Source organism: Meleagris gallopavo, chromosome 4 (genome assembly GCF_000146605.3).
Source record: "Meleagris gallopavo isolate NT-WF06-2002-E0010 breed Aviagen turkey brand Nicholas breeding stock chromosome 4, Turkey_5.1, whole genome shotgun sequence".
NCBI classification, from domain to species: domain Eukaryota; kingdom Metazoa; phylum Chordata; class Aves; order Galliformes; family Phasianidae; genus Meleagris; species Meleagris gallopavo.
In genome coordinates this window covers 63,353,867-63,374,291 of record NC_015014.2, presented here as the reverse complement: position 1 = coordinate 63,374,291, position 20,425 = coordinate 63,353,867, and the positions used below count along the sequence as shown (strand labels likewise).

The window sequence follows — 20,425 nt, the reverse complement described above, 5'->3', positions numbered from 1 at the left end:
CATTGCAGGAGGAACAGAGAAATCAATTCTTGTTGCTTTCAAAGACAGCAAGGGACTCACCTTTCCAAAATAACATGAAACGGCATTAAATAGTGCGCTGACCCCTCTAAAGAAGATATTACAGAGCTGCTGGGAAGTTGTTCTTGTTCCGAGTCTTCCAGCCAACTGAGGGCTCAGAAGTTCCCTAGGAAGCTGTTTTCTATTGCTCCCCCCATTTTGGCCCTCAAACCCACAGTTTCCACATCACTGTGCTCAGCAGGGGGGAACTTACCACCTTCTCCCCCATCTCCCTCCCACCCTTCCCTCGCTCTGCTGAGATCATTTCAGATGGTTTGCTCCTTGATCCTGAGCTCAGGTGAACCCGCCCTGCAGTGGGGCTTTGGGATGGTGCAGGAGCAATGGATGGCATCACTTCTTGTGCCCCCAAAGTGATGAGTTGCACATCCCCCCACCCACCCAAACCCATCTGCAACGCAGACCCAGCCCAGCTGCTATCCGTGTGCCAGATAAACCAACAGCACACAGCAGAGAGATAAAGCTGAATCAAAGAGATTTTTAAAAATTGGCTATGTAAGCAATAAGTACGGAACATAATCCAGGATGAGTCGCTCCAGGGTATCTGCGGCATCTCATGGCTTGTTTCTGTTGATGTGTTTCCAGCTGCCGTTTGCTCTGTCTGGGAACTTGAAAGAACCTGAGCAGAAGGGATTTTTGATTTATTTATTTTATTTTGTTTTGTTTTGTTTTATTTATTTCCTTATTGCAATCATAAAAGCGCTCCCAACCCTCATCCATGCCATCCACTGCGTGATGCCAAAGATGTGAGTCATGGGCATGGAGCGCACTGGGGTGAGCAGAAGGAGTGGGGCCAGGCTGTAGCGAGGGGGTGCTCTCAGCTCAGGAATGGAGGCACTGAAAACACCAAATTTTTGCAGGAAAATCTAACCCACACTCATTTATCCCGAAGCTGACAGAGCTCTGGTTTCACAGTGATGCACAACGACTGTAGAACCCAATCCTAACGCCAATTCCAGTAATGCTGCTCGTGCTTTTGACTGAAATAAATCGTGCTGGGAGAACAGCATGTGTGCAGAGGTTGGGTTTCTGGTGAATGGATCCATCGCTGCAGATGGAGCCATGGACAGGGGCCAAGCAGCAGTGCGGGGAGCATGCCTTTGGCTCCTAGAGCTATGCAAAGTCACACCTGGGAACCAAGCACAGTGTTGTAATTAACACAAAGAGAAAAAGGCTTCATGGCAAGGCACTCATTACCTCCCCGCTCTTCTAGGAAAGCCTGTTGCTGCAGACAGTGGTAATTAAGTGGAATATTACAAAGGGCTCAGTGAGCTGGTTAGGCACAGAACTCGAGGAGAATTCTTGCAGTGTCTCACTCCTTGCTCTCTCTGTAGCTGCCCAGGGCTGCTTGTTTGCCCCCTTTGGGCATCCCCACCTCCTTTCCTCCCTTTTGGGTCCTATCTGTTTTTTCTCCCTTTTTTTTTTTTAATTTTTATTCTCTTTGGCATAAAAGACATTCCCAGTGTAAGGTGAGCAGAGGTTGGGTCATCCTTAGCTGCATTAACTCCTACCACGCTCTGCAGAATCTCTGCAGATTCTATCCTTAGCACAGGGCGCACAACCCGAGATGACTCACCGTTTACTGGGGCTCTTTGCCCCAAACACCATCCTCTGTGGGGGCGGTGGAGAGGGGATTTTCCTCCAGATTTTGGTCTCTTTCACTGCAGCTCCTTTGATTTTTGGGTGGTGCTTCCGCACTCGGTGCTGCCGGATCCCGGCGAGGTTTTGCACGCGCCTGCCCTGGGGATGGTGAGGGCAGAGCGAAGCGTCTGGTCCTTTGAAATGCAATAAGGCGTGAGGGCTTGTCTGAGGATTCTTTTTTTCTTTTCTCTTCTTTTTTTTTTTTCTCCTTCCCCTTTTACAATCATCAAACCTGCAGGCCTCATAGGCTGCTCTCCTCCATCACCAAAACCACTCTCAGCGCACATTGTCCTGATGACATCCTCCCCCAGAGCCCTTGCACTCTGTGTCCCTTGAGAAAGCCAAAATTAAACACTGTGTGACCTTTATTTCTCCTGTTTTCACTTTTGCCTGAGCTTTTAGAGCTGTTCCAAACCCTCTTTTCTGGAAGAAAGGCTTTTGAGTTAATCCTAATGATCCAAGAAACAAACAATGCCTGATTTTTTTTTTTGTCCCCCTTCCTCCTCTTTTCCCACATGCCTCAATTCACTTTCAGACAGTAAACACCTGATTTCAAGCATTTAATTGTATTTTCCTCTTCAGTTTTGAAACTTTTTCCCTAAAGTGAAACAAAATCCTCATCCCATTCATTTTTCTGCAGGTTCATTCTGCTGGTTCTGCTTTGGAAGAAAAGCACTCAGGAACAAATACATTACAGTTGTTTTATTGGACATGTTCCCAAAAGAGAGAGGAAGGAAAACACAGCATTGTTTTGCTACCATTGAAGTATAAAAAGCTGCAAATTTCTTTGGTATTTTCACCAAAATAAAGGCAGAGTGGAGCACTACAGGGGCAGATCCCATCAGAAAGGGGCACCTTTGGCACCTGCTCCCGATGGCCACATTTTCCATGTGTTGGGCTGAGATATGAATGCATTTTTTATCCAAATGCATCTCTTTTGGCCCAGAAATGCATACCCCATGGAGCGGATGAGGTCCCCCTGGAGCAGCATGGACGTGGCCCTCTGTGTGGGTTTTTTGTAGGGAACTTTTGTCTCAGCAGACTTTTACCTTGATTGCTGCTGCCGACACCATGGGGGAAGTCTGAGGTTTGGGCATTGGGGTGATTTCAGCACTTTTTAAGCCATTCCCACAAAACCTAGCATAAAGCAAGACAACAACCCAGTGTAACTGCAAACACTGATCTGCTGAAAGCCTCTGTGTTCTGGTTATTTTTTAAAACAATCCCAAAAATCTGATAATTTAGGGAACAAGGCCTTTCCCACCTGCTTGGGATCTATCAGAGGAGACCAAATGCACCTGCAAGGTTACATGCAAGGTGCTGCTATGGGGCAAACATTTATTTGGGAAGAGAAAGGACAGAAGTGAGAGTGGTTCAGGGTTCTGTGGACATCTCAGGGAGCTTTCCAGATGTTGTGTGGTTGCTCAGCACATCTGGAAGCAACACACTTTTCAAAGCTTGGCCACAGGTGGAGAAAAGAGGGATATTTTCCATCGAACTCACTGACTGAGAAGTGTCTCCTCACGGTTCTGTGTTGCCATTGGAAGAGGTGTCTTAAGAGGAGCACTGAGCTTGCAAACCACTGCCTGGGATCTTTCAGGAGCCTCCCAGAGTGTTTCTACATAGCAGAAAAACCCCTCACAGATGTATGGAGATGTGTGAAGATGAGTTACTTGACTTGAAGAGATGAGTTTGATTTGTTCCAGCAGCGAGGGAGAAGCAGCCTGGATGGAAGCCATGTTCCCAGCCCGTCCCTGGGCTTCTGCAGGCCAGAACAGTGAATGCAAAAACCAGTTACTGCGTCTGAGCTGCTATTTGATCTGTGCTGCTGAGGGCCATCAGCTAGCCGCAATTACAGGCTGCTCACCCTCATTAAGAAAAAAATAATAAAAAAAAAATTCCCCATTCCATAAATCTTGTAGACCTGTGTTTTCCTTTGAAACCTGTTTTGGTGCTTCGAGTTAGCTCGTGCTCGCTGCTTTCCTGAGGTGGAACCCAAATGCTTAAGAACTACAGCAGAGAGGTGGTGGGTGCGGGAGTACAGGAGCGGTGCAGCAGCGATGGCTTTGGGGGAAGGGGTCTGGCAGCATCACTTTACTCGGGTTGTGAGGCATTCTTCAGGCTTTGGCTCTTTATGCTCTTTTTGCTGGAGGAGGTTTTGGAGACAATTTTCACACCTGGATTGGTGCCTTTTGCGCTCCCAGAGCTGAAATTCCCTCCTGCAGAACTCAGCCCACTTCCGCTGCTGCCTCCTCCAAGCCCGAGCCCACTGCCACCTCCATACCCACCTCCGAGACCACCCCCACCTCCAAGTCCAAGTCCTCCTCCGCTTCCAAAGCTGTAGCCTCCACCACCTCCTCCAAGACTGTATCCACTTCCACCACCTCCTCCAAGACTGTATCCACTTCCACCACCTCCTCCAAGGCCGTATCCGCTTCCACCACCTCCTCCAAGACCGTATCCGCTTCCACTGCCTCCTCCAAGGCCAAATCCACTTCCACCACCTCCTCCAAGACCGTATCCGCTTCCACCGCCGCCTCCACTTAGGCTCAGTCCACCAAATCCTCCTCCTCCACCAGCTGTGCCAGAGCTGGAGCTGATCACCGCTGCAAGGGAAAAACAGCCAGAATGTTGGACATCTATTCTGGTGGTCAGCCACTTCCAGAAAGCACCACCATCAAGGCTTGGACCCATAGGGCCTGAACCCAACTTCTGTTCCCTAGTCACTAAGGGTTCTGGTAGGTTCTGAATGTCTTATATGGAACAGTTGGGTAAAATCTCTCTTTTCCTTTACTCTCAATGGGCCCAAGGAAGATGTGCACTGTGGTACTTACAGTAGCCGATGGGGTTGAGTCCTTCTCCGCTCAGCCTGTTGGAGGGCAAATAAAGGGGACATTAGAGCAAAATGCAGATGCAGGCAGGGGGACCAACATGCTCAGAGTGGAAAAGTGACATTTGCTATTAATTTCTGCAGGAATTCTGCTCCCACCTGCTCTCCTCGCCTTCCAGCAGCTTTCTGTAGGTCGCAATCTCGATGTCCAGGGCCAGCTTGACATTCATCAGCTCCTGGTACTCACGCAGCTGCCGGGCCATATCAGCTTTGGCTTTCTGCAGAGCATCCTCCAGCTCCATCATCTTTGCCTTGGCATCCTTGAGAGCCAGCTCCCCACGCTCCTCAGAGTCTCCAATAGCTGTTTGCAGGGTGGCACACTGCAAGAGGTCAACAGAGAATCCTGACTGCTGCTTTTCTCTTTGGGTAAGAGTAAGACAACGCAATTCCTGGAGAAGCTGTGGGTGTTCCTTCCCTGGAAGTGCTTAAGACCATGGATGGGTCACTGGGCCGCTGATGGAGGGAGGAGCGGCACCAGTCCATGGCTGGGGGTGGGACTGGAGATTTTGAGGTCCCTTCCAACCCAACCATTCTATGGCTCTGTGATCTTTAAGGGCCCTTCCAACCCAAAACATTCTGTGATTCTATGATTCAGTGAAGGAAGAAAACCATTCTGGCTGGGGTCTTTATGAACAATGGTTATGACTGAGGTCATTCAACCATATCTGACAGTCCTGGAGTTGCAAAGCCAGCCTGGTTTGATGCATGACACAGTGATACCCTTCCAGGTACATCATGCTCTGTGACTGCTGATGTCTCTGTTCAGCAAATGGTGGCAGAGAGTAGAGCTGTAATGCTTAGGAACCCCAGAATGGGGCACTTTTGCCATTCCTACCTGGTTCCTTGTGTTCTCTATCTCTGCTCGGATCCTCTGAATGAGCCGGTTGAGCTCAGAAATCTCCCCCTTTGTGTTGCGCAGGTCATCCCCATGTTTCCCAGCTGTGGCCTGCAGCTCTTCGTACTGGGGTTCAGAAGGAAGAGGAAACATTCAGAGATGTCCAGGTGGCTTAGACAACCTCACACAGGGACAGCAATAATTTTTTCCCACAAATACACCTACAGGCGTGCTCACCTTGGTTTGGTACCAAGCCTCTGCCTCAGCCCGGCTGCGGTTGGCAATGTCCTCATACTGTGCTTTGACTTCAGCTATGATGCTGCTGAGGTCCAGGTCCCGGTTGTTGTCCATGGACAGGATGACAGCAGTGTCAGACGCTTGTGTGCTGAGCTGAGCCAGCTCCTGTGGGGAAGCACATGGGAACTCAGCTGCACTTACCTTCAAAGTGCCATCTGTAGTGGCAGTCACTGCCTGGGGGTGATGGCAGGACAGAGTCAGGGGAGGAGGGTGTCTGTACCGCCTCGTAGAGGGCTCGGAGGAAGTTGAGCTCATCAGTCAGAGCATCCACCTTGGCCTCCAGCTCCACCTTATTCATGTAAGCAGCATCCACATCCTGGAAAAGAACAGCCGTGGGGACATCTGCAGCACCTGTTATCTCTTCTTTGGCTCTACCAAGATTTTGTCAGTCTCGGGGACAAGCTGCTGCAGTGGTAATGCATGACTGGAGAAGCTGTGCTTGGCACATGCTCCTGGAAGGCCACCATGAGAACATCTCTTGGCCAAGGCAAGTGCTAGGTGTTACCTTGCTTGAGGATAAGGACAGCATGCAGTCCATCTGTCCTTGGGACATGCATTTCCCAGCATTGCTCAGCATCTTTATATCTACATGATCTATTCTGCTCAAGCAAGCACAAATGCATAGTTTGGTGTCAAAAGTTGACTTTCATCCTCCTTCAACTCCCTTCCTTCCTTTCTCTTAAAAACATAACACCATTTTAAAGGACAAGGATGCATCTCTATGAGATCTCCCATCTGTTAGCTCACTTCTTGGGGGATGGCTCAGCATACAATTCATCTCACCCACCTTCTTCAGCACCACAAATTCATTCTCTGCTGCTGTGCGTCGGTTGATTTCCTCTTCATACCTACAGGAATAAAGTAAAGGGAAAGCTGTGCTTTGTCACACCTTGGTAAGCACAGCAGCTGTACAGATGGGACTGCAAGATGAGTGTGACATTTTACATAAAGCAGCTCGAGATGATTTTCGTTTGCAAGTTTCATCACAAGTTGCCACGTCCTGGCTGAACCTGCATTTTCTGCTTGGAGAAATGTTGCTGGAGCACTCTTCTGCCATGCCAGGTAGCAGGGGCTTTGCAGGCAGAGGCACTGCGTGAGTGCCATGCTTTACAGGGAGGTTCATCCGGTCTCATGTTATGGACTAAAGCACTTTTTTCCCCTTTCTCATAGAAAATTTGATGAATATCTCAGGCTAGATGTTTGTCCTTGAGAAAAATAGTTCTAAGTGAGACTAATCCTACTGCCTAATGCTAAGCTGAACCATTTGCATCACATTTCACCCCAGGCTGCCGGGATGAGCCACCAAACAGGCACTCACTTGTTCTTGAAATCCTCAACAAGGTCTTGCATGTTCTTCAGCTCCCCATCCATGCGTCCTCTCTCGCTCAGCAGGTTGGCCAGCTGCCGCTTCAGGTTATTGATGTAAGCCTCAAAGAGTGGGTCCAGGTTGTTCTTGCCTGAGCTGTTTTTCTGACCCTGATCCTGCAGGAGGGTCCATTTGGTCTCGAGCACCTTGTTCTGCTGCTCCAGGAAGCGAACCTGGGCATTGGGAAGGAGAAGGGGTTAGCAGAAGATAAATGCTGATGGCCAAGAGTCAGTAAGTGAGACAGATGCGCAGCACAGACACAGTAAATCCCAGGAGCATTAAGGCCAGTTGTCAATATCACCTGGACTATCTAGGGCTATGTTAGCCTATCCAGTAGCTAAGCAAATTTTCCATTGGTGGACAGTTCTAATGAGAGACAATGTAATTCAGCAAGCTGGTGAGCAATCATCACAAAATGTGGGCTCAGCTCCTTCACCACCTGCTTTCTTTAAAATCTTTTTTCCTTCTTTGTAGGTGATATTTATCTTCCTTCATTAAAGCTAAGATCTGTGCACTACAGGTTACAAGACAAGTGAAAAGCAGTTAAGTTGCCTTGCCTCTTGATCATTTATTCTATATATAAGGTACTTATCCAAGGAAAAGCCAAGAAAGGACTTGAGCCTATACAAAAAGGGCTTTAGCTTGCAGGCAATAAAACTGGACATAAGGACCAGAACTTCTGCTATGATACCCCACAGAGACTTGCTTAAGCAACTGGCTTACTAATATTTGAACTAGTATGTCTTATTTTCAAGGAACAAAACCTGAATCTAAGCCTCTAGTTTTCAATATCTCATTTTCCGCCTTGTAGCTGTCGAGAAGTATATTAATTTTTGACATATATTTAGGAAGCATGCAAGAGACTGAAGATTCCTGAAGCCGTATTTTTGTAGATATAGCTCTGTCTTGGTCCCTCTCACAGTTCCACAGCACTTGATGACACCTCACCTTGTCAATGAAGGAAGCAAACTTGTTGTTGAGGGTCTTGATCTGCTCCTTCTCCTCCTTGCGCACCTGCTGGATGTTGGGGTCGATCTCCAGGTTGAGAGGTGCCAGCAGGCTCTGGTTGATTGTCACTTCTTGGATGGTGCCCATGCCAGGAGGGCCACCAAATCCCACGGGACCCCTGCCACCACCCAGCCCTCCAAGTCCCCCCATGCCTCCTGCTCCACCAAATCCAAGTCCGCCAGGACCTCCACCAAAGCCATAGCCACCACCACCACCTCCACCACCACCAAGACCAAGTCCAAGGCCACCGCCACCTCCGCCACCACCAAGACCAAGTCCAAGGCCACCGCCACCTCCGCCACCACCAAGACCAAGTCCAAGGCCACCACCCCCTCCACCACCACCAAGACCAAAGCCACCACCGCTGCCACCTCCAAGGCCAGATCCACCACCCCCAAAAGCACTCCGGAAGCTGCTTCCAACACCAAAGGAAATCCTCTTGGAACCACCAAGGCTGTAGAGGCTCCTGCTGCCAAAACCTCCACCACTGCCGCCACCTCCTCCTCCTCCTCCTCCTCCGAGGAGCCTTCCAAAGCCACCACCACCTCCTCCAGATCGTGCCACTGACACCGAGCTAAAGCCAGCCCTGCTGCCCCCAGGAACGATGGCTGAAGCAGCGCTGTACGACCGCCCTCCACCCCCAGCTCTGGTGCTGTACGTCTGCCGGCTCATGGCAGCAGGAGGTCACAATAAGGAGCAGCAATCTGTGAGTGGGCAGCTCTGTGTGAGGAGCAAGCAGGGGGAGGCCCTTTTTATCCCCCCGAGGATCTGGGCTTGGTTGCATGGAAGTCCAGAGATCAACTCAGAGCCTTCATGGTTTTGACGTGCCAGGCAGCCAGCTGTCTGATTGAAACTTGTTAAACTGATTGCACCCAAACACACCTCCTGGAGACAGCGTGAAGCTGCTCAGCTAGAAGCGTTACCTAACTGATTTCTGGCCAGAATCACTCAACCTTAGTGCAAAGCATTCTTGCACAGATGCCTTGTTTTATTTCATCCCTATGAAGCAGAAGAAAAGAAACAAAAAAAAAGATGAAGAAGAGAAATATCTACCCAGATCCCCTGCCTTATTCAAGGTGCAGTAGATCACAAAAGAGTTTAGTGGAGATTCCTCCAAAATAACTCAAGTGAAAGGCAGTGAAATTAAAATGAGTAAAGCTGAAGAGAAATATTGCATGGGACTTTGCTGCATGAAGACACAATGAGGGAGTGATGTTCATGAGGACTGACACCTCCTCAGGGCTCTGACTTCTCCTGTCGTCTTTGTTCACACTCGTCAGACAGAGACCCAATCTGAGCTGATCCAGACCCAAGCACAGAGAGATCCAATCCATCATTTGCCTTTGAGTTGCTGCATTTTGGTGTCATCTCAATTTTGGTCATTTAATGCCAGGTATTTTGTCCGTGGCAAGTTTTCTAGGATGCGTTTCTGGAGATACCAGCAAATCCATCAGACAGCTCCATCCATCCATGGGGTCCATTGCACTGCTCCCAGCCTACAGGTGATGTTGTTGTGATGCATTTGCACCTCAACCTAAAAAACATGCCGACAAAAGAGGCAAATTTTCTGAAACAATATTTTGCCCAAATCTGTGGAACTGTGTGATTTGCATGCTTAACACTCGGAGCAATCAGTCTTGAGTTTCTAGCTCTCTTACAGCTGCAATTGCTTTGAAAGATCTTTGAACCTTTCAAAATATTGCCAAAAGCAAAGATTTAACCGGCATGAAAAGAATCCTCCCACAAATTCTGGTTATTTTACTTTCTGAAGTCCTTGGGAAAAAGAGCAAAGCCAGCAGGGTGTGGTGGCACTTTCTGGCCTCTCAGTTTTTAGGGAACTGCTGTGTTTACAATATTTTATTCTTCATATTTGAGTTTTCAGCTTGTTGTTCTGGTGGATATCCCATGCTGTGTGCATGACTGGCGCTTAAACATCTGCTTCTGCATTTGCAGGACAGGATTCCACATGCCCTCTGCAATACGCTCATGTGTCCCAGCACTGCAGAGCTGTTAAGCATGAGCTGAGGTCCCACTGGAAGAGAAATTAAGCAGGTGCTTGGTGTTCTGCTGCATACATGAGACCACATCTGCAATTATCCCTGGAGAAATGCTGCCAGTTGGGCTCGGACCAAGGGATTTGGTTGCTCACATTGAATTTCCCATTGAAATTCCTGGGCTGGAGTGCATTGGGTTGCTCATTGGGCTGAGATACTACTGAAATCCACAAACACCCATTGCGTTCATTATTTGCATAAAATTCAAAGCCTCGGTGCGATGGGAAAATTAGATTGTCTTCATACTGGCTTGACCCCAGTGAAGGCTGATTGTCCTGAAGCTGAGAAACGGGTTCGGATCAGATATTATAGCTGAATGAATATAATGGCATTAAGGGTGCGGCTGCCAGAAGAAAGAGGGAATTGTCAGTTGGGGCTCCCACACTCTTCTCCCTTCAGCCCACTGTCTGCAAGGCGTGCGAGCGATGCGAGGGCTGGAGGAAAGACCCCATTTCTTGTTGGTCGTGGGCTCCACACCCAGATGTGGCTTTTCACATCTGTCCCTTCAGATCAGCTCCAACAAAGGTTCACATCTAGAGTGACATCCAGCAAGATTTAGCCCCAAAATAGCCACAAAAATCCTATGCCTGGACTCCTGACATTTACTTCTCTTTCAGGAAAGCAGCAAGAGCCATGGGTTTTGCAATAGATGGGGTTGAGAAGGGCAGGGCTGCTTAAGTTTTTTACCCAGAAATGTGAGAGATGCCAGGCTGCTTTTGTACCATGGGGAGCAACTGGTTGCTGGTGCGTAGTTTTTCTTTGCAGGGAAGTGATCAACATAAACTATGAGCTGCTGGGGCACTGCCAGCTTGTTTGGTTGTTTTACATACAAACGAGATGGATTCCAAGTTGTGAACACTGAATCAGAAAAGCCATAGATAACCATTTGGGAAGATACTGTCTTTAGCTGGGTGGGTTTTGCCTTTTCTGCAAGGGATGATCATTTTGGATTCCACCACTCCACAGCCCAGATTGCTGCTAAGCCATGCTGTTCACTAAAAATTAATCAGCCATCAGCAGCAAGGTGAGCACATCCCATAGAACCTCCTTGCTTCCCAGCAGAAAATCCCTGCAAGACACAGCGAGCCCAAATGTAGCACGAGGGCAGCAGAGGTGGTTACCCCTGGTGGAAACTATGAGCAGACCAAGCCTGGATGGTTTTGCTTCCCCAACTGTGGAGCGAGATGCAGGAAGGATGGGGCAGACAAGCCATGAGTCAGCAGTGAAGCTAAGGAAGTGGAGCAGGAAATAAATTGCAACATTCACTCCTCTTCAGTTCGCATTACAGAGGGAAATTAACCTGCCTGCACCCTGAACTGCTTCCAAATGGGTTTCTCCAAAGGGAAACTCAAAGCAGAGATGTCCTGGAGGTGTTTGGTGTTATCCAGGAGAGTGGGGGGAAGGAGGGAGCCATGGTGATGGCTGATTTGTCCACATCCAGGTGTGCATCCAGCTGTGCCAAGCACCCACACAGCAACCTATTCCAGCTGTTCTGTGAGATTTTCCAGGGGGCACCATGCATTTGAGAATGGGGAGATGGGAAGAAGCGATGTTCCCTCCACACCTCTGGGAGATGGGAAGGAACAATGCCCCTCTGTGCACCCATGGGAGATAGGAAGAAGCAATGCTCCTGTATTAACTGATGGGAAGATGGGAAGGAGCTATGCAATCCCTCTGCACCTGTGGGGATGGCGGCTTTCCCGGCATCCAGCTGTGCATCCAGCTGTGCTGTGGGGACCTTCCAGGGGTACGGTGCCTTGGGAACAGGAGCTCAGCACAGAGCAAAGAGATGGGGAGCCTGACCTCACAATCTCAACTGCCTCAAAGTGCACTGAGGGCTCATCCCTCCCTGTGCATCCTGCAGACCCTGGTGCAGACTGTGTGCTTTAAAGGCGTGGTGCTTGAGGACACCGCTGGTGCTATGTTTTGCAAAGACATGTTTCATTTAGAAATTAACCTGCTCTTGCGAGAGGGTTTCAGGGGTGAGGTGTGGGATTTTTGTTTTTTATTTTTTTTGCTGATTACTTTAAACAAGGGCCTGCCTGCTTTGTGTTCTGCCTGCATCGTCTGAGTTCCCAATGTCCTGAGTGATGCTGTGCATTCGCTCACCTCTGATGGAACAGAGCTATGCAAAAGTGCATGGGGAAGGAGAGCAGACAGTGTCTAAGGACTTAGTTAAAACTTTGCAAACTACAAACTCCACCCATTTGGAGGTTCATGTCTGAGAAGACGTCGCTGCTTTGGTAATGTTGAGAGGGAAATGAAACCTGTGGAGCGCGGCTTGAATAATGCATGTAGTTTATTGAAGGTACAGCTGAAAGTCTGGAGTAAGCGAAGGGTAATCAACTGTTCACTTACACATTAAAAGCATTAAATCCGTCTATCTGGTACACACACAGGAAAAACAATGCATGCATTTAACTACAGAAATATAAGGTGCTCGTCGGCGTGTAATTAAAATCTGCTCTACCAAACCTGGTGTAGCAACTTGGGCCCATTTACATAACCATTACCAACCCTCTCGTAAACAGGAAAAATTGGATTTTCAGGTGTCATTAAAGGAGCTAAATAATAGATGCAGCTTCATCTGGGGCAGTGTAAGATGTGGCTGCTCTTTCTGATGAGCAAATTTTTTGTTCTTTTGCAATTGTTGTGTGAGGGACAGGAAATCCCTTGGAAAAGGGGCTGAGCAGAAAGAGCCATGAAGGCAGCAGACTGAAATGCAAATCTCGCCTGCCTGAGACCTGGGGGTCCGCTGACCCCCAGAGCACCATGTGAGAGAAGGTGAGTGGTGACCATTCAAAAAACCACCATGTTTTTGGCACAGCTACCGACCTTACTGCGTGTGCAATGCATGCTTGTGTGATTCAGCTGTTAGAAGGAAGGGGAATACTGTTTTACTGCAGAAATGCTGATTCTTTCTCAATACAACGCGGTGCTGCCCACCTACCGGCTCGTTCTGACCACGCGCATGGCCGTGCTGTACCGGCTGCCCCCTCCACACACCCCCGCCCCTGGGATGATGACAGCCCCAGGGCTGCACTGCTCCACTCCAGCACACACTAGGTTGCCCACACCGGCTGCACATTGCAGCCCATCAGCACCGGGCAGCACCTCGCGCCCCACGCAGCTGGCTGCACTCCGGGCCCCAAAGCCACCCCCCACCCTAGGGATGCAGTCCACGCTGCGAGCACTGAACCCAGCACCGCTGACCCCAAAGGATGAGACCACCCCACCCAGCCCTGAGCTGACTCCGGTCTTCACAGAGCATTTGCCACCGATTCCGGATAGGGATCGGCACTCACCGACTGTGCCGCCGCCGCTGACCACGGCTGCAGGAAAAAGAAGGGTCTGGTCACTGCTGAGCAGCACCCAGGTAGGTTGTGTGAAGTGTAAAAGGGTATGAAAGGGCTTGCAAAGGGAGGTGCTTGGTGGGCTTACCTACGCTCACAGGGTTGCCAGTGCATATCCTGTAAAACAAAGCAATGTCTCAGAGATGTGCTTAAGGGAATGCTCCCCAGACATGCATGCACATGGAGATGCTGCCCAGTCTTAGAAATCCTGGGGGTCCTTCACCTCGTCTGTGTGCCTGGGGGTCGTCTGTATTGGCCACTGAACTGCTGCGGGTTGGACCCGAAACCCCACAGGTGGCCATATGTCACATCCCTGTCTGTCTGTCCTGCAGCACTGCGATGCAGCTGCATTGAGTGGGAGAGAGGGGAATGGGAGCAATGCTACTCTCTACACCCGTGGGGAGATGGGAAGGAGCTCCTCTTTGTACTCACGGGGAACTGCAGCCACCCAACATTCCCCACTCCCTCTCCTGTTGGGTTTTGCTGCAAGCTGCAGCTGGGCATGCCCCCACCTGCTCTCTTCTCCTTCCAGCAGAGTCCTGTAGGTCGCAATCTCGATGTCCAGGGCCAGCTTGACGTTCAGCAGCTCCTGGTAGTCCCTCAGCAGACACGCCATCTTGTCCTTGGCCTGCTGCAGAGCTGTCTGCAGGTCCACCAGCTTCTGCCGTGCATCTTTGAGGGCGCAGTCACCGCGCTGCTCGGCGTCACAGATGGCTGTCTGCAGAGCTGCGATCTGTGAATGGCAACAAGTGGCTGAAATAGCAACACAGAGTTTGGGTGGGCTACAAGTTTCCCCCCTTGTTTCTCAGCTAAAAACTGGAGAAACCTAGATTTTGATTGGGCTCCTGCAGAGGCCATGCACTGGGGGATGAAGGGAAGGGATGTGTTGACTGCACTGTAGCAAACATGCAGCCACCATTATTTCTGGCAGAGCCAAACCAACTGGATTCTGCTAGGTGGAAATAAATCTGCCACCCAGAGAAGTGAGATGACACATCCAGGCTGGAGCTAGGCCTTGGGGTTCCTTTGCACACTGCCTCCCATGCAGTGCTCAGCTCTTCACCTACCTGTTTCTTCACATTATCTGATTCACACTGCAGCTTCTGGATCATCCGGTTCAGTTCAGCTATCTCACTCTGGTTGTTCCGTAGGTCATCACAGAACTTGCCCCGGCTGCTGTGGAGCTCTTCCAGCTGTGCATGGGAAAGGGACAACATTATATTGGGAATCACTCCTTGCAGGGAAGGGGACAACGCTCTGGAGCTGCAGCAATGCTCCAAGGTAGCACTGAGATGGGACCTTATGTGGGCCCTGAGCACTTTGGGAAGGGAACAGTGCTCCTGATGGGTGTGCAAGAGGAGATCGTGATGTTCTGTTTTTATGGGAAATTCTTCAGATGCAGTAGTTACGGCGTTGTGTTGATTGGGTTTCTTTTTGGCACAGTTTTCTTTATTAAACTACAGTGCCTGAACACCAAGGAAGGGATGGATTTGAGCTGTGTCATGAACGACAGAAGTTCTCCTCAGTGTTTTGTTAGCGAGGGTTTCATTGCTACTTGTGCAGTACTCACTCTGGTCTGGTAGAAAGCCTCCACTTCAGCCTTGCTCTTCTGGGCAATCTCTTCATAACAGCACTCTACGCTTTTGATGATGCCCTCCATGTCCAGGTCCCGGCTGTTGTCCATTTGCACGATGACTGAAGTGTCACACAGCTGGCAGTCCATCTGTGCTCTCTCCTGCAAGACCCATCACAGGTCATTCCCCTTCCCATACCAGTCCCAGGGCTGCACCTCAGCTAAAGGGTCTGGAGGGAAGAAGGAGCCTTGAGAACAACTAGGGACAGTTGTCCTATGGATGCCCAACTGGGACATGGGATACTTCAAGCAGCCGACTGGTTCCCAACAGCTGGGACTTGCTGTGGTGGCACGACATGGGATTGCCTGAAGGAGCAAAGCAATCCAGCTGGAGTGACTCGCTGGGTTGCAGCTCAGTGTTGTGACTGTGCCAGCAGATTTTTGGGCTGGGTATCCCTTGGGGTAACTGCTTTGGGCCCAATGCCTGCAGGCTGCTGGGATGTGTTAGTTAGAAAAGGTGGAGAGCGAGCACCAAGCATCAAGTTTTGGTAGGAACTTGCTACATTTTAGGTGAAAGCATTACTTCCACTAAAAGATGTTGACATATCCAGCTAAAAAAGTGAAATGCTAAAAATAATCTGGGTTTTCAAGATCGAGGTTTTTCAGTGGCTCCCAGTCATGGATTGGATGCGAATTTAAGGGGCTTTTTTTCATGCAAAAGGACTCTCCCTTTGCAGCCAGCTGTGTGGCAGACAACCAAAGCATCTAAGTGTCATTACTAGGTACATATATAGAGATAGGAACTTTTCAGGGGGGCTGCAGTTGTAGGATTTTAGGAGAAGACACCTTTTCCTGTGTTGGTTTTGCTCTCAGAGCCTGGGGCAGTGGGTGAGCAGCTCTTACCTCAGCATAGATGCACTTGAGGAATTCCAGCTGCTGCCGCAGGAGGCCGACCCGCACCTCCAACTCTTCCTTGGTCAGGTAGAGGCAGTCCACATCCTGAAGAGAAACCATGTATTGGGTGAAAAGAGGGAAAAGAACTAAGGGCTGTGCCCAAGCTCTTTTTCTGTTAGCTTTGCAGGACTCTCGCTGTGACCAACCCCTGACTCTACCTGGATTTGCATTATCCGTGCTTAAAACCTGATGAGGTTCTGCACATTCCTTGGGTCACCTCTATGTTGGGCTTCCCCTGCTCAGGCAGTGCTGTGGCTTTGCATTTCTCCCCCAGGTTTTGCTCACCTTCTTCAGCACCACGAACTCATTCTCCGCTGCTGTGCGCTTGTTGATCTCATCTTCATACCTGTGTTGGAAAGCAGAGGGAGGGGGCTGCTGAGTGCTGGGGGTTCTGTCTCCACAGCACAGCATGGTTAAAGCCAGGACCTCTCCTTTTTTACTTTGCATCTCAAATTTGTTTTTTGCTTTGTTGTTATTTTTCCTCCCTGCTTGGCTGAGTTCAGCACTTCTAAATAGCCCACGCCAGCAGTATCGGTGGCTAGTGTGAGGTGGCAGCAAGACAGACGAAACCACGAGAAGTGCAAAACACTGCATCGAGCTGAAGGCTGGGTGTGCTCCTTCTAACCCTGTGAGGTTTTTTGGAAGCATCCAGGACTCTGCTCTGGGAGTTTATGGGCAGAATGTGGCCAAAATGCTCCAGGGGAGGTCAGGAGCTTGAGCAAGCCATGCAACTCCCATTTGCAATGAGAGCAGAGACAGTGCGTAATGGCCCAGTAATTGGGGCTGAGAAGAACTTTCACAGGATGAGTCTGACCTCACTGAGTGAGAGAAAACTTCTGAGAGCTTGGCTGTAAGCTCTTTGGAGAAGACTCTTTCATCCTGGCTGTGCATAACCAGCCACCAAGCGTCCTGGTTATGGCTGAGCATAGCACACAGGGAGCAATTAAGGAATATCTGCATCGTAGATCAAAAAGCTGTTCCCACATTTCCTCTGAGAAGAATGAATGAACCCAGTAGGGATGATGTGGATGAAGGGTTCTGTGGGCAGGGGCAACACCAGAGGCACAGAGTTTGGTGAAGTGGGAAGATTGATATGGCAAACAGCTGTGTACAGGAGCATCGGGGTCAGGGAAGGAGCTCCCTGTCCTTACCATACCATACCTATGGGTATATTGCAAGTCTTGGGTGTGAGGCAATGGGACCCCAGCACAGAGACCTGCTCTGTGCCCAAGTTTTTAGACTCATGGACCAATGCATTAGCTTCATGCTCCGAAAAGCAACCAGCACCCTCCACCTCCCCTTTGCACTCTGCTTACTTGCACTTGTATTCCTGCACCAGGTCCCGCAGGCAACGCTCCTCATTCTCCAGCCTCTCTCGCTCCCCCAGCACGCACTCCAGCTGCTTCCTCAGATTGCAGATGAAATTCTCGAAGACGGGCTCCAGGTTGCGCCGGGATGCCGGCAGGACATACTGCTGCAGCAGATCCCACTTGGTGGTCAGCACCTTGTTCTGCTGCTCCAGCAGCCGGACCTGCAGAAAGGAGAGATGAGAAAGTCACCTGCCTCTCTTATCCTGGGCAAAGGCACTTTGGTTCCTCTGCTTGCAGGACGTAAGAACAAAACTAAAAGGCAAGTGGTTAAGGGCTGATTTCTCAGCAGCCTGAGTGCTAAGGGCATCATCTCCCAGCCCAGGGCTGAACAAGACCCGCGTGCTTGCTCCATGTGGAATCCAATGATCTGTTTGAGCAAAGCACACTTCTGCTGAGGAAGGATCCCTTCCTGCTCTGACGAGCTGATTCCAGGAACAAGCTCTCCCAGTGCTGAAAGCTCCATCCAAGAGCTCATTTGAATTCATCTGATTGAAGCTCTAACCACGGGTACTTATCATGCCTTTCACTTCTAGATTAAAGAGCTCTCTAAGTACTTGGGAACTTTTATGGATCATGAATAAGTCATTTTTCAGCGGGAGGAAGTAGGGTGGCTCCTTTACGTGGGTTTGTTTTTCTCAGCTGCGGAACAGCTCACAGGGAAATCTGAGCTTGGATGGAGCAAAGAATCCTCTGTCATTTGAAAAATCATTTTCCATAACATACCCCTAACCAGCAATGAAAGTTCCTTTGGCTCAGCTAAGATAGTAATGACAAATGACGTTTGTTTAGGAAATCACCAAGTCCTTTCATTGACAGAGTGGTAGAGAATTAAAGTTGACCTCATTTTAGCTAGACCTGCATCATTCTCCCTCTGCAGGGTGAAGTGAACAAACAGCTTTAAGAATATAGATGTCATAGAACTGTGGAATAGTTTGGATTGGATGGGACCTTAATGATACAACCATATCACAGAATCATGGAATCATAGATCCAGAGTATAGTTGGGTTGGAAGAGACTTTAAAGATCATAGAACCATAGGATGGTTGGCTTGGAAGGGTCCCTAAAGACCAAAAAATCATAGGATTATTGTGTTGAAAGGGTCCTGAAAGATCATAGAACCATAGGATGGTTGGGTTGGAAGGGTCCTCAAAAACCCCCCATCCCCACCGCTTGCCCTAGGCTAGTGCCACCTCTCCATCAGTTGCCCAGGCCCCATCCATGGTCTTGAGCACCTCCAAGGTGTTTCTTTGGTGTTTGTAGAGGTAGGAGAGCAATTGCCAATCACACATAGCATAGAACCATCTAGGTTGGAGAAGACCTCCAAGGTCATCTCAGCATCTCCCTCCTTTGTCCCACAAGCTTTGGCTTGCTGCTGACCCCAACTGAGCCATTTTGCAGGCTGGTGGCCATCAAGAGGCACAGCAGAAGGGCTGGGATCCAAGCAGTGCCTGCACCGGGAGCCATTGGTGTCACGTTATCCGCGGGGCTCACCTTGTCGATGAAGCAGGCGAACTGGTTGTTGAGGTTCTTGATCTGCTCCTTCTCATGGGTCCGCACCTGGCACTCCTCAGGGTCCACCCCCACACACAGGGGCTTGAGGAGCTCCGGGTGGATGCTGACACCGCGGATCCCTTCTGATCGACCTCCTCCAAGCCCGATGCTGATGCCTCCGCCATAGCCGCCCATCGCCACGCCATCCCCAAGGCCTCTGTAGCTGCCCAGGCCCCCATAGCCTCCGCAGTTACCGAACCCCACCACCGTGCCCACGCCAAAGCGACCTCCGCCATAGGCAGCGCCGCATCGTCCCACGCTGCCCGCTCCGTATGCCGCACTACGGCAGCTTCCTCCGAAGGAAATCCTCTGCCCACGGCCCAGGTCACAGACACTCCGGCTGCTGAAGCCGCCCAACCCGCAGCGCCGTGCCGTCGGTTGGCACACCGAGGCTGAGCTGCTGCCTGCCCTGCCCAGACCGCAGACAGCGGAGGCTGAGGAGAAGCCACGTCGGCCCAGCAGCGAGCTGGAGGTGTAGCACTGCCGGCTCATGCTGTGGCACACGGGGATGGGAGCAACGGTGGTGGAAGAAAGTGGAGGAGCAAGAGAGGAGCGCGAGGAGATCTCCTGTGGCTGCTCCCAGGTGCAGCTCGGCTCCTTATATATGTTCCAGGAGGTGCCTGAGATGCAAAAATTTAATTTATCCACTGGGTTTGGTCTGCCTGGCAGCAAGGAATGGCTTCCAACATTTCCAACCCACAGCAAACACTTCCATCTCATATGAAATAATGTGGAAATTAAAATAAACTGCTTTGCTTGCAAGCTTCAGTTTCAGGACTTATATTTTACTTAATTAATCTGCTTCCTTATTGTGTAATTATAGTTTAGCAAAATAATTCAAGGGTTTTTTATTCATGGCTTGTTTACGGTTCGGTTTCACCACGGCGTTTAATTACATTCCAGGACCTCCTGCAGAACGCCCCACCAGGGTCTCTGGGCTGCTCTTGAGCAATGGACAATGGAGTAGGAGACGGTTCCATCAGTACACGCGTTTCTGCTCCTCAGTGCATGGCCATGGCTCTCCAAGGTGGATGCTTGCAGCTGTGTTGGGTCAAACCTGGATGGGATAAGAGGAGAGCACAGGGTTGGTGGTGGAGCCAATGGAGCATTGTGTGGTTGTGTTGAGTTTGGTCATGGGGGGGATGCTCTGGAGATGGGGTTCATGGGCAAGAAGTCAAGGTGCCCATCGGAAGAGAGTTTTGTGCTGAATTATGTGCTTAGGGAAGGGGCGGCTGTGCTCGGTGTCTGGGTGTGATGGGACCAGAGATGCAACAAAGCAGTGAAGAGAGACATTTCAGACAGGTTGAGCCATGTTGGCCAGAGTGAACATTTTTCCTCTTATTCCTGCGACACGCCTACTGGACGTTAAATTATTCGAGTGATATCTGTTAATGAGAAAGCACCTTGTCTTCTTAATTAAAATTCTTAAAAAGAGTTTTGAATTTGCTTGGAAACAA

At 49.9% G+C, this 20,425-nt stretch overlaps 2 protein-coding genes across 2 annotated transcripts; both read right to left on the bottom strand.

The window, feature by feature from the left end:
* Positions 1 to 4,656: 4,656 nt before the first annotated feature.
* LOC100544709 (keratin, type II cytoskeletal 5-like) lies at positions 4,657 to 8,784 on the bottom strand. The gene is made up of 7 exons (XM_031553214.1): positions 8,053 to 8,784; positions 7,057 to 7,277; positions 6,526 to 6,586; positions 5,962 to 6,054; positions 5,679 to 5,831; positions 5,442 to 5,567; positions 4,657 to 4,926 (listed from the first exon to the last, which is right to left on the bottom strand). Exons 1-7 carry the CDS (start codon positions 8,782 to 8,784, stop codon positions 4,678 to 4,680), a joined length of 1,635 nt encoding a protein of 544 aa, XP_031409074.1. The 3' UTR covers positions 4,657 to 4,677.
* Positions 8,785 to 12,494: 3,710 nt separating this feature from the next.
* On the bottom strand, positions 12,495 to 19,460 carry LOC100544550 (keratin, type II cytoskeletal 6B-like). Its single transcript, XM_019615017.1, has 9 exons — positions 18,909 to 19,460; positions 17,363 to 17,577; positions 16,332 to 16,392; positions 15,996 to 16,091; positions 15,090 to 15,254; positions 14,587 to 14,712; positions 14,032 to 14,252; positions 13,608 to 13,636; positions 12,495 to 13,498 (listed from the first exon to the last, which is right to left on the bottom strand). The coding sequence occupies exons 1-9, from the start codon at positions 19,458 to 19,460 to the stop codon at positions 13,113 to 13,115; spliced, it is 1,851 nt and encodes a 616-aa protein (XP_019470562.1). The 3' UTR covers positions 12,495 to 13,112.
* Between the last annotated feature and the right edge of the window lie 965 nt (positions 19,461 to 20,425).